This window comes from Centruroides sculpturatus, unplaced genomic scaffold (assembly GCF_000671375.1).
Source record: "Centruroides sculpturatus isolate CEXI.00-Female unplaced genomic scaffold, Cexi_2.0 scaffold2190, whole genome shotgun sequence".
Lineage (NCBI taxonomy): Eukaryota > Metazoa > Arthropoda > Arachnida > Scorpiones > Buthidae > Centruroides > Centruroides sculpturatus.
In genome coordinates, this window is record NW_019386812.1 from 7,486 (window position 1) to 27,950 (window position 20,465).

General features: G+C 28.1%; 1 protein-coding gene across 1 annotated transcript in view; it reads right to left on the reverse strand.

Moving 5' to 3' along the window:
* Positions 1–14,154: 14,154 nt before the first annotated feature.
* Positions 14,155–20,465, reverse strand: part of LOC111615806 (dynein heavy chain 2, axonemal-like) — a 20,244-nt gene continuing 13,933 nt past the window's right edge. Inside the window, exon 5 of the mRNA XM_023357240.1 lies at positions 14,155–15,076. Coding sequence (XP_023213008.1) covers positions 15,072–15,076 — 5 coding nt within the window. The 3' untranslated portion in view covers positions 14,155–15,071. The remainder of the gene's footprint in view (positions 15,077–20,465) is intronic.

Consider the following 20,465-nt stretch of genomic DNA (forward strand, 5'->3'; position numbering starts at 1 on the left):
AAGTTTTTTTAATTGATTGATGATTGAATCAATCAACTAATTTGTTGATTGTTTGATTGTATTAATTTGATTCATTAGATATTGAAAATTAAATAAATAACACTATGTTAATTTAAGCGTACAGAAACGTTGCTGTTGTTCCAGCAAAAATCTTATTTTCACTTTACCGAGTGCCTAGTAGGTAATGTGCAGATTACCTAGATACTCTGCACATTACCTAGGTAATTTGAGAAATGAACAATTTTAACAACTTTAACGGATCACCCTAGTTAAAGTGCAGATTAGCTAGGTAATGTGCACATTAACAGATTTCGAGCTTTAGTGGTAACATATACATAATGTTCCATTATTCTGTATTGTGTTTTCTATTACTGTTGTGCACTGTGTCATGCAACCCCTCTCCTTTTTTGCCCTGGTGTCACCTTTTCTCAGGTGCCACTGTTGGAGTCTCATAATTGGTCTGTGGTAGTCACATGTGGGTGATCTATGTACAACGATAGGGAAGTATAAATTGATTAACTTCCACATTTTTGGCTTCTTGCTTTTCATACTCGTCTGGAAGAATAGAAGGTGGGAGGTCAGCAAAAGCATTCCAGCTGAACTGGAAGATGGTCACCACCGACAAAGAGACATCTTTGACTGAAACTGAACAATCCGATCCCATCATGTAAAAATAGTGAGTTATCAGGAGGGAGATATGTTTTGTCTTAGACTATTCGATGATTCAATCAGGACAATTAGTTATGAAATTGTAACATTTCATATATGTTTCTGTTATTTTTCAGGACCAATACATTATCGTGAGATCTCTCAGGCTACCATGTACAAGCAATGTATTGAGGAAAGAAAAAGCATAATTGTGTAAATCTATTAGTTTGTGAGATATGTATTAGTTATATTTGTGTAATTAGAATTGTATGAATCATAGAATTGTGTTACTGTGCCATGTGCACTGAATGCCAGAACACCAAGTGTTGTAAAAATAAATTGTTTGTTCTCTTTGTTAAGCAAATATGTCATTGGTCAATGCCGAGTCTTTTTCACATTACTTTCTTTATATACTCCGTGGATCTCATGCCACGGGAGTCTCTACAAACATCATATGCTGATTCATAGAAAACAAGTTTATTCTGCAAGCTGCAATGTTACACTCAGGCAAGAATGTATTTAGAAATTCTTTGATTTTTGTGTTTCTATGTTTTCCATATGTCTACCTTTTATACTTCCAAGAAATGTAATTCAGATAAACCAAAAATCTAGATTAATGGAATCTGGATAAATGGAGTTTTACTGTTAGTTCCACTGTAATTGACCCAAAGATATTACACAGCATTTTATTTTCAAAACATTGAAGTTTGTAATCTGTATGTTTTATAGTACTCTGTGTCTCAGAACTGTATAAAACAAAATGTTTATTTAATTTTAAATGAAATTCATTTCAATTTCATTTTAAATTTAATAAGCATTTTTTTTTACTTTTAATTTAAACTTATTACAGCTGTTTCTCATCTTAAAGATGAAATCTACTGGACACTATGGTAGCAGCTGAATTACTTAATGCACCTTTAATAGTGAGATTTTTAAAAAAGAACAGTAATGTTTTTGATTTGATTTGAAAAAGGCATCACTTGTCTTTTGATTATCCATTAATCAAATGGACTCTCAGACATGGATAATCAAAAGACAAGTCATGCCTCTTTAACTGGGTCAAAAACAATAGCACTCTTCTCATTTTAAATTACAATATCAATTTTATGTATGTGAAAAATTTTCTCAAGAATTTATAATATAGTGCTGTTTAGATAANATTGTTTTCTGTTTCTGTGAAATCTGTCAGAAAAAAAAGAATGTTCCTAAGAAAGGCTTGGTAATTAAACCAATTAAACCAATTTTTATTTTATTCCATATACATATACAGGTATATGGAATAAAATAAAAATTGTTTTCTGTTTCTGTGAAATCTGTCAGAAAAAAAAGAATGTTCCTAAGAAAGGCTTGGTAATTAAACCAATTAAACCAATTTTTATTTTATTCCATATACATATACAGGTATATGGAATAAAATAAAAATTGTTTTCTGTTTCTGTGAAATCTGTCAGAAAAAAAAGAATGTTCCTAAGAAAGGCTTGGTAATTAAACCAATTAAACCAATTTTTATTTTATTCCATATACATATACAGGTATATGGAATAAAATAAAAATTGTTTTCTGTTTCTGTGAAATCTGTCAGAAAAAAAAGAATGTTCCTAAGAAAGGCTTGGTAATTAAACCAATTAAACCAATTTTTATTTTATTCCATATACATATACAGGTATATGGAATAAAATAAAAATTGTTTTCTGTTTCTGTGAAATCTGTCAGAAAAAAAAGAATGTTCCTAAGAAAGGCTTGGTAATTAAACCAATTAAACCAATTTTTATTTTATTCCATATACATATACAGGTATATGGAATAAAATAAAAATTGTTTTCTGTTTCTGTGAAATCTGTCAGAAAAAAAAGAATGTTCCTAAGAAAGGCTTGGTAATTAAACCAATTAAACCAATTTTTATTTTATTCCATATACATATACAGGTATATGGAATAAAATAAAAATTGTTTTCTGTTTCTGTGAAATCTGTCAGAAAAAAAAGAATGTTCCTAAGAAAGGCTTGGTAATTAAACCAATTAAACCAATTTTTATTTTATTCCATATACATATACAGGTATATGGAATAAAATAAAAATTGTTTTCTGTTTCTGTGAAATCTGTCAGAAAAAAAAGAATGTTCCTAAGAAAGGCTTGGTAATTAAACCAATTAAACCAATTTTTATTTTATTCCATATACATATACAGGTATATGGAATAAAATAAAAATTGTTTTCTGTTTCTGTGAAATCTGTCAGAAAAAAAAGAATGTTCCTAAGAAAGGCTTGGTAATTAAACCAATTAAACCAATTTTTATTTTATTCCATATACATATACAGGTATATGGAATAAAATAAAAATTGTTTTCTGTTTCTGTGAAATCTGTCAGAAAAAAAAGAATGTTCCTAAGAAAGGCTTGGTAATTAAACCAATTAAACCAATTTTTATTTTATTCCATATACATATACAGGTATATGGAATAAAATAAAAATTGTTTTCTGTTTCTGTGAAATCTGTCAGAAAAAAAAGAATGTTCCTAAGAAAGGCTTGGTAATTAAACCAATTAAACCAATTTTTATTTTATTCCATATACATATACAGGTATATGGAATAAAATAAAAATTGTTTTCTGTTTCTGTGAAATCTGTCAGAAAAAAAAGAATGTTCCTAAGAAAGGCTTGGTAATTAAACCAATTAAACCAATTTTTATTTTATTCCATATACATATACAGGTATATGGAATAAAATAAAAATTGTTTTCTGTTTCTGTGAAATCTGTCAGAAAAAAAAGAATGTTCCTAAGAAAGGCTTGGTAATTAAACCAATTAAACCAATTTTTATTTTATTCCATATACATATACAGGTATATGGAATAAAATAAAAATTGTTTTCTGTTTCTGTGAAATCTGTCAGAAAAAAAAGAATGTTCCTAAGAAAGGCTTGGTAATTAAACCAATTAAACCAATTTTTATTTTATTCCATATACATATACAGGTATATGGAATAAAATAAAAATTGTTTTCTGTTTCTGTGAAATCTGTCAGAAAAAAAAGAATGTTCCTAAGAAAGGCTTGGTAATTAAACCAATTAAACCAATTTTTATTTTATTCCATATACATATACAGGTATATGGAATAAAATAAAAATTGTTTTCTGTTTCTGTGAAATCTGTCAGAAAAAAAAGAATGTTCCTAAGAAAGGCTTGGTAATTAAACCAATTAAACCAATTTTTATTTTATTCCATATACATATACAGGTATATGGAATAAAATAAAAATTGTTTTCTGTTTCTGTGAAATCTGTCAGAAAAAAAAGAATGTTCCTAAGAAAGGCTTGGTAATTAAACCAATTAAACCAATTTTTATTTTATTCCATATACATATACAGGTATATGGAATAAAATAAAAATTGTTTTCTGTTTCTGTGAAATCTGTCAGAAAAAAAAGAATGTTCCTAAGAAAGGCTTGGTAATTAAACCAATTAAACCAATTTTTATTTTATTCCATATACATATACAGGTATATGGAATAAAATAAAAATTGTTTTCTGTTTCTGTGAAATCTGTCAGAAAAAAAAGAATGTTCCTAAGAAAGGCTTGGTAATTAAACCAATTAAACCAATTTTTATTTTATTCCATATACATATACAGGTATATGGAATAAAATAAAAATTGTTTTCTGTTTCTGTGAAATCTGTCAGAAAAAAAAGAATGTTCCTAAGAAAGGCTTGGTAATTAAACCAATTAAACCAATTTTTATTTTATTCCATATACATATACAGGTATATGGAATAAAATAAAAATTGTTTTCTGTTTCTGTGAAATCTGTCAGAAAAAAAAGAATGTTCCTAAGAAAGGCTTGGTAATTAAACCAATTAAACCAATTTTTATTTTATTCCATATACATATACAGGTATATGGAATAAAATAAAAATTGTTTTCTGTTTCTGTGAAATCTGTCAGAAAAAAAAGAATGTTCCTAAGAAAGGCTTGGTAATTAAACCAATTAAACCAATTTTTATTTTATTCCATATACATATACAGGTATATGGAATAAAATAAAAATTGTTTTCTGTTTCTGTGAAATCTGTCAGAAAAAAAAGAATGTTCCTAAGAAAGGCTTGGTAATTAAACCAATTAAACCAATTTTTATTTTATTCCATATACATATACAGGTATATGGAATAAAATAAAAATTGTTTTCTGTTTCTGTGAAATCTGTCAGAAAAAAAAGAATGTTCCTAAGAAAGGCTTGGTAATTAAACCAATTAAACCAATTTTTATTTTATTCCATATACATATACAGGTATATGGAATAAAATAAAAATTGTTTTCTGTTTCTGTGAAATCTGTCAGAAAAAAAAGAATGTTCCTAAGAAAGGCTTGGTAATTAAACCAATTAAACCAATTTTTATTTTATTCCATATACATATACAGGTATATGGAATAAAATAAAAATTGTTTTCTGTTTCTGTGAAATCTGTCAGAAAAAAAAGAATGTTCCTAAGAAAGGCTTGGTAATTAAACCAATTAAACCAATTTTTATTTTATTCCATATACATATACAGGTATATGGAATAAAATAAAAATTGTTTTCTGTTTCTGTGAAATCTGTCAGAAAAAAAAGAATGTTCCTAAGAAAGGCTTGGTAATTAAACCAATTAAACCAATTTTTATTTTATTCCATATACATATACAGGTATATGGAATAAAATAAAAATTGTTTTCTGTTTCTGTGAAATCTGTCAGAAAAAAAAGAATGTTCCTAAGAAAGGCTTGGTAATTAAACCAATTAAACCAATTTTTATTTTATTCCATATACATATACAGGTATATGGAATAAAATAAAAATTGTTTTCTGTTTCTGTGAAATCTGTCAGAAAAAAAAGAATGTTCCTAAGAAAGGCTTGGTAATTAAACCAATTAAACCAATTTTTATTTTATTCCATATACATATACAGGTATATGGAATAAAATAAAAATTGTTTTCTGTTTCTGTGAAATCTGTCAGAAAAAAAAGAATGTTCCTAAGAAAGGCTTGGTAATTAAACCAATTAAACCAATTTTTATTTTATTCCATATACATATACAGGTATATGGAATAAAATAAAAATTGTTTTCTGTTTCTGTGAAATCTGTCAGAAAAAAAAGAATGTTCCTAAGAAAGGCTTGGTAATTAAACCAATTAAACCAATTTTTATTTTATTCCATATACATATACAGGTATATGGAATAAAATAAAAATTGTTTTCTGTTTCTGTGAAATCTGTCAGAAAAAAAAGAATGTTCCTAAGAAAGGCTTGGTAATTAAACCAATTAAACCAATTTTTATTTTATTCCATATACATATACAGGTATATGGAATAAAATAAAAATTGTTTTCTGTTTCTGTGAAATCTGTCAGAAAAAAAAGAATGTTCCTAAGAAAGGCTTGGTAATTAAACCAATTAAACCAATTTTTATTTTATTCCATATACATATACAGGTATATGGAATAAAATAAAAATTGTTTTCTGTTTCTGTGAAATCTGTCAGAAAAAAAAGAATGTTCCTAAGAAAGGCTTGGTAATTAAACCAATTAAACCAATTTTTATTTTATTCCATATACATATACAGGTATATGGAATAAAATAAAAATTGTTTTCTGTTTCTGTGAAATCTGTCAGAAAAAAAAGAATGTTCCTAAGAAAGGCTTGGTAATTAAACCAATTAAACCAATTTTTATTTTATTCCATATACATATACAGGTATATGGAATAAAATAAAAATTGTTTTCTGTTTCTGTGAAATCTGTCAGAAAAAAAAGAATGTTCCTAAGAAAGGCTTGGTAATTAAACCAATTAAACCAATTTTTATTTTATTCCATATACATATACAGGTATATGGAATAAAATAAAAATTGTTTTCTGTTTCTGTGAAATCTGTCAGAAAAAAAAGAATGTTCCTAAGAAAGGCTTGGTAATTAAACCAATTAAACCAATTTTTATTTTATTCCATATACATATACAGGTATATGGAATAAAATAAAAATTGTTTTCTGTTTCTGTGAAATCTGTCAGAAAAAAAAGAATGTTCCTAAGAAAGGCTTGGTAATTAAACCAATTAAACCAATTTTTATTTTATTCCATATACATATACAGGTATATGGAATAAAATAAAAATTGTTTTCTGTTTCTGTGAAATCTGTCAGAAAAAAAAGAATGTTCCTAAGAAAGGCTTGGTAATTAAACCAATTAAACCAATTTTTATTTTATTCCATATACATATACAGGTATATGGAATAAAATAAAAATTGTTTTCTGTTTCTGTGAAATCTGTCAGAAAAAAAAGAATGTTCCTAAGAAAGGCTTGGTAATTAAACCAATTAAACCAATTTTTATTTTATTCCATATACATATACAGGTATATGGAATAAAATAAAAATTGTTTTCTGTTTCTGTGAAATCTGTCAGAAAAAAAAGAATGTTCCTAAGAAAGGCTTGGTAATTAAACCAATTAAACCAATTTTTATTTTATTCCATATACATATACAGGTATATGGAATAAAATAAAAATTGTTTTCTGTTTCTGTGAAATCTGTCAGAAAAAAAAGAATGTTCCTAAGAAAGGCTTGGTAATTAAACCAATTAAACCAATTTTTATTTTATTCCATATACATATACAGGTATATGGAATAAAATAAAAATTGTTTTCTGTTTCTGTGAAATCTGTCAGAAAAAAAAGAATGTTCCTAAGAAAGGCTTGGTAATTAAACCAATTAAACCAATTTTTATTTTATTCCATATACATATACAGGTATATGGAATAAAATAAAAATTGTTTTCTGTTTCTGTGAAATCTGTCAGAAAAAAAAGAATGTTCCTAAGAAAGGCTTGGTAATTAAACCAATTAAACCAATTTTTATTTTATTCCATATACATATACAGGTATATGGAATAAAATAAAAATTGTTTTCTGTTTCTGTGAAATCTGTCAGAAAAAAAAGAATGTTCCTAAGAAAGGCTTGGTAATTAAACCAATTAAACCAATTTTTATTTTATTCCATATACATATACAGGTATATGGAATAAAATAAAAATTGTTTTCTGTTTCTGTGAAATCTGTCAGAAAAAAAAGAATGTTCCTAAGAAAGGCTTGGTAATTAAACCAATTAAACCAATTTTTATTTTATTCCATATACATATACAGGTATATGGAATAAAATAAAAATTGTTTTCTGTTTCTGTGAAATCTGTCAGAAAAAAAAGAATGTTCCTAAGAAAGGCTTGGTAATTAAACCAATTAAACCAATTTTTATTTTATTCCATATACATATACAGGTATATGGAATAAAATAAAAATTGTTTTCTGTTTCTGTGAAATCTGTCAGAAAAAAAAGAATGTTCCTAAGAAAGGCTTGGTAATTAAACCAATTAAACCAATTTTTATTTTATTCCATATACATATACAGGTATATGGAATAAAATAAAAATTGTTTTCTGTTTCTGTGAAATCTGTCAGAAAAAAAAGAATGTTCCTAAGAAAGGCTTGGTAATTAAACCAATTAAACCAATTTTTATTTTATTCCATATACATATACAGGTATATGGAATAAAATAAAAATTGTTTTCTGTTTCTGTGAAATCTGTCAGAAAAAAAAGAATGTTCCTAAGAAAGGCTTGGTAATTAAACCAATTAAACCAATTTTTATTTTATTCCATATACATATACAGGTATATGGAATAAAATAAAAATTGTTTTCTGTTTCTGTGAAATCTGTCAGAAAAAAAAGAATGTTCCTAAGAAAGGCTTGGTAATTAAACCAATTAAACCAATTTTTATTTTATTCCATATACATATACAGGTATATGGAATAAAATAAAAATTGTTTTCTGTTTCTGTGAAATCTGTCAGAAAAAAAAGAATGTTCCTAAGAAAGGCTTGGTAATTAAACCAATTAAACCAATTTTTATTTTATTCCATATACATATACAGGTATATGGAATAAAATAAAAATTGTTTTCTGTTTCTGTGAAATCTGTCAGAAAAAAAAGAATGTTCCTAAGAAAGGCTTGGTAATTAAACCAATTAAACCAATTTTTATTTTATTCCATATACATATACAGGTATATGGAATAAAATAAAAATTGTTTTCTGTTTCTGTGAAATCTGTCAGAAAAAAAAGAATGTTCCTAAGAAAGGCTTGGTAATTAAACCAATTAAACCAATTTTTATTTTATTCCATATACATATACAGGTATATGGAATAAAATAAAAATTGTTTTCTGTTTCTGTGAAATCTGTCAGAAAAAAAAGAATGTTCCTAAGAAAGGCTTGGTAATTAAACCAATTAAACCAATTTTTATTTTATTCCATATACATATACAGGTATATGGAATAAAATAAAAATTGTTTTCTGTTTCTGTGAAATCTGTCAGAAAAAAAAGAATGTTCCTAAGAAAGGCTTGGTAATTAAACCAATTAAACCAATTTTTATTTTATTCCATATACATATACAGGTATATGGAATAAAATAAAAATTGTTTTCTGTTTCTGTGAAATCTGTCAGAAAAAAAAGAATGTTCCTAAGAAAGGCTTGGTAATTAAACCAATTAAACCAATTTTTATTTTATTCCATATACATATACAGGTATATGGAATAAAATAAAAATTGTTTTCTGTTTCTGTGAAATCTGTCAGAAAAAAAAGAATGTTCCTAAGAAAGGCTTGGTAATTAAACCAATTAAACCAATTTTTATTTTATTCCATATACATATACAGGTATATGGAATAAAATAAAAATTGTTTTCTGTTTCTGTGAAATCTGTCAGAAAAAAAAGAATGTTCCTAAGAAAGGCTTGGTAATTAAACCAATTAAACCAATTTTTATTTTATTCCATATACATATACAGGTATATGGAATAAAATAAAAATTGTTTTCTGTTTCTGTGAAATCTGTCAGAAAAAAAAGAATGTTCCTAAGAAAGGCTTGGTAATTAAACCAATTAAACCAATTTTTATTTTATTCCATATACATATACAGGTATATGGAATAAAATAAAAATTGTTTTCTGTTTCTGTGAAATCTGTCAGAAAAAAAAGAATGTTCCTAAGAAAGGCTTGGTAATTAAACCAATTAAACCAATTTTTATTTTATTCCATATACATATACAGGTATATGGAATAAAATAAAAATTGTTTTCTGTTTCTGTGAAATCTGTCAGAAAAAAAAGAATGTTCCTAAGAAAGGCTTGGTAATTAAACCAATTAAACCAATTTTTATTTTATTCCATATACATATACAGGTATATGGAATAAAATAAAAATTGTTTTCTGTTTCTGTGAAATCTGTCAGAAAAAAAAGAATGTTCCTAAGAAAGGCTTGGTAATTAAACCAATTAAACCAATTTTTATTTTATTCCATATACATATACAGGTATATGGAATAAAATAAAAATTGTTTTCTGTTTCTGTGAAATCTGTCAGAAAAAAAAGAATGTTCCTAAGAAAGGCTTGGTAATTAAACCAATTAAACCAATTTTTATTTTATTCCATATACATATACAGGTATATGGAATAAAATAAAAATTGTTTTCTGTTTCTGTGAAATCTGTCAGAAAAAAAAGAATGTTCCTAAGAAAGGCTTGGTAATTAAACCAATTAAACCAATTTTTATTTTATTCCATATACATATACAGGTATATGGAATAAAATAAAAATTGTTTTCTGTTTCTGTGAAATCTGTCAGAAAAAAAAGAATGTTCCTAAGAAAGGCTTGGTAATTAAACCAATTAAACCAATTTTTATTTTATTCCATATACATATACAGGTATATGGAATAAAATAAAAATTGTTTTCTGTTTCTGTGAAATCTGTCAGAAAAAAAAGAATGTTCCTAAGAAAGGCTTGGTAATTAAACCAATTAAACCAATTTTTATTTTATTCCATATACATATACAGGTATATGGAATAAAATAAAAATTGTTTTCTGTTTCTGTGAAATCTGTCAGAAAAAAAAGAATGTTCCTAAGAAAGGCTTGGTAATTAAACCAATTAAACCAATTTTTATTTTATTCCATATACATATACAGGTATATGGAATAAAATAAAAATTGTTTTCTGTTTCTGTGAAATCTGTCAGAAAAAAAAGAATGTTCCTAAGAAAGGCTTGGTAATTAAACCAATTAAACCAATTTTTATTTTATTCCATATACATATACAGGTATATGGAATAAAATAAAAATTGTTTTCTGTTTCTGTGAAATCTGTCAGAAAAAAAAGAATGTTCCTAAGAAAGGCTTGGTAATTAAACCAATTAAACCAATTTTTATTTTATTCCATATACATATACAGGTATATGGAATAAAATAAAAATTGTTTTCTGTTTCTGTGAAATCTGTCAGAAAAAAAAGAATGTTCCTAAGAAAGGCTTGGTAATTAAACCAATTAAACCAATTTTTATTTTATTCCATATACATATACAGGTATATGGAATAAAATAAAAATTGTTTTCTGTTTCTGTGAAATCTGTCAGAAAAAAAAGAATGTTCCTAAGAAAGGCTTGGTAATTAAACCAATTAAACCAATTTTTATTTTATTCCATATACATATACAGGTATATGGAATAAAATAAAAATTGTTTTCTGTTTCTGTGAAATCTGTCAGAAAAAAAAGAATGTTCCTAAGAAAGGCTTGGTAATTAAACCAATTAAACCAATTTTTATTTTATTCCATATACATATACAGGTATATGGAATAAAATAAAAATTGTTTTCTGTTTCTGTGAAATCTGTCAGAAAAAAAAGAATGTTCCTAAGAAAGGCTTGGTAATTAAACCAATTAAACCAATTTTTTTTTATTCCATATACATATACAGGTATATAGAATAAAATAAAAATTGTTTTCTGTTAAACTTTGTAGCATTATCTGTAAAGCCAGTATAATAAGTCCTGATAATAGAAGATACAAATTTATACTCGAAAATTTACATTTTATTATGAAAGATTATTTGATAATGCCACCCTTACATAGCAATATAACTGATGAAGTTCAAAGATCTACATTGTCTTCACGTGAAAAAAATCTAAACCAGGATGTTATTAGTATTACAGAATTGGTGAATGAAGAAGAAGAAACAATCATCCAAACAATTGATCCAAAAATAGAAGAAAAAATAAGAAGTGTGTCTAAAACAAGGGAGATGGCTTTGTTTAATCTTAAAAAGCAAGCAGAAAAAATGATTAATACATCAAATTCCAAATACACAGCAGCTAATGTTGGTGATACAGTAAGGATTCATGTACCTGATGTAGATTGAGCTCGCAGTAATGGAAAAAATATTTTAGGTGTAGTTGTTGCAGTTAAAGATAAACACCTTTACAAACTGGGTACCAAACATGGCATATTAAAGCTATTATATTCCAGAAACCAATTTACTGTTTGTAAAGAAAACTTCAATTCTGTTGGAGATGTACCAGGTGCAGAAATTTTGCTTAAAGAATATGCAAGAATCTCATCAATTTCTGGAGGCCAAAACTACAAGGTCTGTTCAAAAAGTATCAGACCTTTTTTTTTTCCACGTAAACCAATGATGCGAGAGAGACCTCCTTTGGTGGAGTTGTGGAGGGGACAGTCATGCACAGCCCTGAATTTTTTCCCGCCTGCAGGAAGCGTCAGTCATTGGCAATCGGCCTATGAGTGACTCCTTTGGTGGAGTTGTGGAGGGGACAGTCATGCACAGCCCTGAATTTTTTCCCGCCTGCAGGAAGCGTCAGTCGTTGGCAATCGGCATATGAGTGAGGTCATGTAGTGCGCTCTCGTCGGATTTCACTAAGCTGGAAAATGACTGAACAACGTGAGCAGCGATATTACATCAAATTTTGCCAAAAACCTTGGCGATACCCAAATGTAAACCATTCGCAAGATTCAGCAGGCTTTCGGGGACGATCCTCGAGACCAAAAAAAGTGCAGCAGGTCCGCAGCAATATCAAAGGTCATGTTGACAGTTTTTTCAACTCTCATGGGGTGGTGTGTTGTGAGTACTCACCACAAGGCCAAACCATCCCAAAGGAGTACTACCAGGAGGTCCTTCGTCGTCTTTCCGATACAGTGCGACACAAACGACCAGATCTGTGGTCGATCAAAACTTGGCAGCTCCATCGTGATAACGCATCCGCCCATTCTGCGCATCTGATTCGGGCTTTCGTTGCCAAACACAATACTCCTGTGGCTCGTCAAGCTCCGTACTCTCTCCACATGGCTCCGTGTGACCTTTGACTATTTCTCAAGCTGAAAATGCCGCTAAAAGAAACCCAAATTTAGTCGAGAGAAGACATCATGCGAAATGCGACGGACCAGCTGATAACCATTCCAAAAGATGTGTTCCAGCAGTGTTTCCAGCAATGGCAGGAATGCTGGGAGAAGTGTATACATTACCAAGGAGACTACTTTGAAGGGGATTAGGGTTTTGTACCTCAAAGTCAATAAATTTATTTTTGCCGACCAAAGGTCCGATACTTTTTGAACAGACCTTGTATAGTCGATGCTGCTGCAAAATTGGTTGCAAATCTAATAGATGCAAATGCTACAAAGAAAAAAAATTATGTAATTCCAAATGTCATGAAAATCTTAATTGCTCAAATAAATAACTAAAAAACATTTAATTTTTTATATAATTTATACCAAAAATTGTTAATAATACTTAATGACCCGTCAATTTGATAAATGANCTTGGATGTTCTTTATTTCTCAGATGTGATTTTTGTTACTCTTTTAGCTGCTTGAGTCTTCTTGATTATACAGTATTTTTCTTAAATAAGATTGAACTGCAGCCTACTGTAGACCTGTTCACGCCATACTGCCCAGCAACATTATGCATCTTCTGCCCACACTCTACCTTGCTATTAAACTCTCACCTTTCGAAAATAAAAACAGATGCAAAACTTAACGAGTGCATACCCAACAGTCTCGTGAATACATAAAAGAATTGTTTTGTCAGAAAAATTAAATGGCTGGAGGGAAAGTTTCAAAGTTAGGAGGAATACTATCCGATCAGTATATATCGAGTTGAGCGTCAACGTCGACATCTCCGATACTCCAAAAAGTTTCGAATTGTTGCCCGAAGACGAAGAAAGACCAATTGCTATTCATTATTTTACATCACTTCTTGTTGTGTTTGTTCTGTGGGGTGTTCGTTGTCCGATCATAAAAATCTTTCGAGAAAGTGTTCGTTATCCGATTTGTTCGTTAACCAATCACCCACTGTATAGCTCTAAACCTAAAAGAATATTTTTACAGTTAAGCTAAGTTTTTCTTAAAAAAAAATATGAACTTTACAAAAAAGATACATGAAGATGCAACAATTTATAGAAAAATTATGTTATAAGTACAATATATAAGTTTTACACATATCATGAAAAACATCAGATCAGAATCTGAATCTATCTTTTTGTTTTTTCATTTTAATTTAATCTAAAATGAATTTTTTAGTGTAATTCACTAAGTCCATTTTCTTCCAAATGTTCACTTAATATTTTAAAATATTATACTGTATAAAGATCTGTATTGCAATACATCTTTATATTCAAAAATCAGCCAGCTGACTGAAGAGTATCAACCTATTCTCTGAGCTATAAAAAATTGCAATTCATCTAACTCAGATCCTCACCAAATTTTATAAATAATATGAAACATTGTTTATGATCCATACTGACCAACACTATTGTGAACAGAGTTGTCTGCAATAGATATACATAATCAAAACCAACTACAGTCCTTAGTATAAAAATTTGTTTGTATTAATAAATCAAATCAAGCTAGTCAAAATAAAAAATAAAATAAAATAACTACAGATTCATTTCTTGAAACCATTCTAAAACTTTTAAGTTAGATTATTAATATAATAACAAAAGCCTGTTTGTTTGTGGTTTCATTTGTCATCTTCCTTTCTGAAGAGATGGCAATATTTCATAATATACTACAATATTTATTATTTATAATTATTTTTTATTGTTATGTTGTTATTATTAATATTAACTGTAATATTCTTACATTATTTATGTTATTAATTTATTATTGTAATATCCAAAGTCAGATTGTTGACCAGATGGGCACTATCATTTAGCATTTCTGTTTTTTATTTAAAATTTGCCATATCTCATTCAAGAAATCAAATGAATATTAAGGTGTTATCACTCAGAAAAGACAGTAAAAAAATCTTTTTCAAAGCTATAGAATTTTTGGTATAATTCCATATCTGGAACTCAAATGGTGGAAGCATCTATACTGTCATGATCTACACCATGTTGTCCCAGTTGTTCTGAAAAGTGAGCAGCATTGGATGGGAAACTATGGGAAGGGGTAGGATAAATACATTTGATTCTTTTCCCGTGTTACGTTAACATATTAACAAAAGAGCTCCAACTGACCTGACTGGGACAAAAGGTCAGACCATTAACTATAAATTTCTTCATCCTGCATGGACAGAAAATATCTAGTTATTTAATATTTATTTCTTATTTAATCTTTCCTGTAAAATCAATATCTATATCTATATAAAGATTATTTACTTATGTAATTTTATTGAGATATTCTTGAATTCAAAAGTTCATCTGCAATCAAATTATTCTAGAGAAAATTTATATCAAGTTGATGATATAAATTAATAATTCAAGTTAATAAATATTTTAATAGACAGAAAATAAACATTTTCAAAACTTAACTTTGAAATTAAATGATCTTAAATAAATAAATAAAATTTTTATCATATTCTTATAGTATACGATAAAACATTTTGACAGATTCATATAATTTACATTGAAACTGTTATTATTTCATAAATTTAACATTTAATAACTTCATGATAACTGAGCCATTGTTACACCTCGTTTGGACATTATTGCAAGAAGCGATAATGGTGAAGCGATAATTGACTTGCCAGGTGTGCGTCTGATGAGTGTCAACCAAACCATCTTCTTAGAGCACCCTGATTGGAGAAAGGTTGTGTAAGATGTGCAGGAAGAAGAAAAAAAAGAGGAAAAAACTAGATAAACTGAGGGGGACAACATCTTTTTCCTTTTTGGTTCTCTTTGATGCACTTTGTTTTATCCGGGGTAACCATTGGATTAAGAAGGTTCTTCTTTCTGTGGTGGTGTAAAAAAGGATAAAGATAGACTCAAAAGTTATTTTGACTTTTTGTAAATAGTCTAAACTTCGAATTAAGAAGAGAAAAGATTTGATGATCTGAAATAAGAGGAAAGTGATAAGAACTTGGAGAAGAATATGAAAAGCATGTTAAGTGAGAAATGAGATCTTTAAATTTAATTTGCAGATATCAAGAAGATTTAATAATTTCTTTAATCATTTTCAAAAACTAAAAGTTTTTCATCTTTATAAAATTTATATATAAAAAAAACTGAAATTTTCAAAACTAGTTTTAAATAGTTTTATAGTGTCTAAAAACAAAATCATTGTATTCCAAAATCTTTAAGAAATTAAAAGCTGACTTCTTTGTATAATTTACTTGATGTTTAGTTGAAATTATTTAAATAAAATGTTATTGAAATTATTCCATTAAATTATTACAAAGTTTTCCATTATTAAAAATTTTACAGAATATGATTTATTCTATAAAATCAAAACATGAAATCTATTTGTGAAACTAAAAATAAATGTCAATCAAATTCAGTATATGTACTTCTGAGAATAAAGTTTTAATTTTCAGATAAAAATTTTTACTTCAAAATTCAGTTCTTAAGGAAAAATTTAATACTGCTATCCCTTAATGTGTGTATAAAATATATTTTCTAAAAAATTTTGGATATAAAAAGTATCACAAAATGTTCTTCACTATTCTTTGACAGGTAAAATTATAGCTGTGGTGCTCACTTTATGTGATTGTAAGTAAGATAGTCAAACTCTTCTAATTATCAATTTCCACATCCCAATAACAAATTAAATTACTGCATTTTGTTTCTTAACTTCCAAAATTTGTTAAAAATTATACCTAATATACACATTAAAAGGACAGTAGCATTAAACTTTGCCATAGAAGCTGAAATTTGAAGCGAAATTTTTTCCTGAAAATTGGAATCATATACTAGAGAGTATATATGTTATGGACAAAGTGATTAATACGGGCATTATGAATAATGACCAACAAAATTGGGCATTGTAATAAATTTCAATAATTTATCAAATTGACCGGTCATTATGAATACTGCTACCACCTAGTCGGGCAAAGTGATAATAATACGTTGAGGAGTGATCATCCGACATACATTAGCCAATCAGAACTTACATCTTACTTACGCATGCGTATTGTATTAAGTACCGAATTTTAAATTTATGTGACCAGTAGTTAATCTTTCTTCTTTGACAAAAGTAACGATCATGGAGGAATCATTAAGTGATATGAATAATTGCTTCAACAACCAATTAAATGAGTTAATAACAGAAAAAGGTGAGAACAATAAAATTTTTACAAAATCAGCATATTTGTCAATGATACAAAAAGTGAAAACGTCAAAAATGAAAGTTACTTCTAAGTTACCGGAAGAATATCAACATTCACATAGATATGACATTGTATCTACCAGAAATTTAGAAAAATTAATTATGCCTGTAAAAGAAGGTAATACAATTAAATATTATGTTCACATGGAAGAAATATTTTAGATATTGCACAATGCCCATATTGCTATTGGACATGGCGGTAGAGACTGTATGGAAAAAAAATTAAGCACGAAATATAAAAATATTACAAGGGCAATGATCATAATTTATTTGAACTTCTGTGAAATCTGTCAGAAAAAAAAAATGTTCCTAAGAAAGGCTTGTTAATTAAACCAAGTTTATGTAATAAAATTAACTCGAGATGTCAGGTCAATCTTATAGATATGCAGTCGCAAGCTGATGAGGAATATAAATTTATACTCGTGTATCAAGACCATCTAACAAAATTCATTCAACTACAACCATTAAAAACCAAAAGGGCTGAAGAAGTAGCATATGTTCTTTTAGACATTTTTACAATTTTCGGGGCATCGAGTATTCTACAAAGCGATAACAACAGAGAATTCGCCAATAATATCATCAAAGAAATGTGTAATATGTGGTCTGATTTAAAAATGGTGCATGTAAAGCCCAGGCACTCACAAAGTCAGAGTTCAGTAGAAAGATGTAATCAAGACATAGAAAATATGCTTAGTTCTTGGTTGGAGACTAACAATACTAACAAATGGTCAGAAGGATTACTTTGTGGTATTCGTGTGATTGAAGCAGTACGATCCACGAATGAAACGTACAGAAAGGAACCTACGACAGTTACAATTATAAACACTCTCCTTTATTCAATACGAACAGGTTCGGTTTCATCAGGAATCCCAACTGTTTTGTGATTTAATTTTACAATGTGAGGTGTATCAACAGGAATCTTTCCAGTTTTACAATAAATCACGGTACGAAATCTTACCGGCGTGTAACAATTAATATTCTATAGTCACGTAACTAAAATCTAACTCAATTCTAACTTAAGGCTAACTTAATACTAAGGAAATGACAAGGAAGATAGGACAGCGGGAAGGTAGAAGAAAAGAAGAGATAACTTCACCCGGGCCTTTCTTATGTTCTGGTGTCTTTGAGCTTTGGGTAGGACTGTCTCAACGACGGTGGCTCTTGCTTCCACTATGTTCTTAAACACGTCAGTCGTCGGATCTCTAATCCTGAAGATTCTGATCTATCTGGAGGTGTCCGCAAGCCTTATGACCTGGTCGTGGATCCTCCTCAGTCTGTCACTCGATTCTCCCACGAACTTCCTTTGTTCTTCGCTACGAAGTCACGTTCAGGTGTCCCTTCGACACGTCTCGCTCTCCTCGTGTCTCGTCGACGACTGCCTTTTTCCCTTCTACCATTTATTGTTCTCCTTTTGATCTCAGCCTGACTAATCCTACCGACTATTGTTCTTTCCGGTTCTAAGAACGGCTAATCTCACCCAAAGGCTATAACAGTCATTTGGAAGGTTCTAGAAGGAACAGACAAAGGAAATAGAAGAAATAGGAAAAGAGAAAGATTGGAATTATACTATATACAATTAAGATACATATGTATATATGGCCGACGGCCACAACTTTTGTACAACTGACGAAAAATCAAGCATATCATACTGGTATAAACTGCAGCTCCTGTGAGGCCATGTTTGGAGTAAAGTTAAAAGTTGGACTAAAGAATTTTATACCCAACAAATCGTTGATCAACGTTAATATGGAAGAGGATCTAGAGAAACTTTTTAAAACTATCGACGAAGTAAGTCAAAGTTGCTCAAACTCTGAAAGTCTGGGTACCGTCCAAGAAAACATTATGAAAGATTAATTAAAATGCCTCAATGTCCTTTTTTCTTATTAAAATGTAAATTTTTGACTATAAATTCATATCTTCTATTATCAGGACTTATTATACTGGCTTTACAGATAATGCTACAAAGTTTAACAGAAAACAATTTTTATTTTATTCCATATACATATACAGGTATATGGAATAAAATAAAAATTGTTTTCTGTTTCTGTGAAATCTGTCAGAAAAAAAAGAATGTTCCTAAGAAAGGCTTGGTAATTAAACCAATTAAACCAATTTTTATTTTATTCCATATACATATACAGGTATATGGAATAAAATAAAAATTGTTTTCTGTTTCTGTGAAATCTGTCAGAAAAAAAAGAATGTTCCTAAGAAAGGCTTGGTAATTAAACCAATTAAACCAATTTTTATTTTATTCCATATACATATACAGGTATATGGAATAAAATAAAAATTGTTTTCTGTTTCTGTGAAATCTGTCAGAAAAAAAAGAATGTTCCTAAGAAAGGCTTGGTAATTAAACCAATTAAACCAATTTTTATTTTATTCCATATACATATACAGGTATATGGAATAAAATAAAAATTGTTTTCTGTTTCTGTGAAATCTGTCAGAAAAAAAAGAATGTTCCTAAGAAAGGCTTGGTAATTAAACCAATTAAACCAATTTTTATTTTATTCCATATACATATACAGGTATATGGAATAAAATAAAAATTGTTTTCTGTTTCTGTGAAATCTGTCAGAAAAAAAAGAATGTTCCTAAGAAAGGCTTGGTAATTAAACCAATTAAACCAATTTTTATTTTATTCCATATACATATACAGGTATATGGAATAAAATAAAAATTGTTTTCTGTTTCTGTGAAATCTGTCAGAAAAAAAAGAATGTTCCTAAGAAAGGCTTGGTAATTAAACCAATTAAACCAATTTTTATTTTATTCCATATACATATACAGGTATATGGAATAAAATAAAAATTGTTTTCTGTTTCTGTGAAATCTGTCAGAAAAAAAAGAATGTTCCTAAGAAAGGCTTGGTAATTAAACCAATTAAACCAATTTTTTTTTATTCCATATACATATACAGGTATATAGAATAAAATAAAAATTGTTTTCTGTTAAACTTTGTAGCATTATCTGTAAAGCCAGTATAATAAGTCCTGATAATAGAAGATACAAATTTATACTCGAAAATTTACATTTTATTATGAAAGATTATTTGATAATGCCACCCTTACATAGCAATATAACTGATGAAGTTCAAAGATCTACATTGTCTTCACGTGAAAAAAATCTAAACCAGGATGTTATTAGTATTACAGAATTGATGAATGAAGAAGAAACAATCCAAACAATTGATCCAAAAATAGAAGAAAAAATTAGTGTGTCTAAAACAAGGGCTTTGTTTAATCTTAAAAAGCAAGCAGAAAAAATGATTAATACATCAAATTCCAAATACACAGCAGCTATTGTTGGTGATACAGTAAGGATTCGTGTACCTGATGAAGAT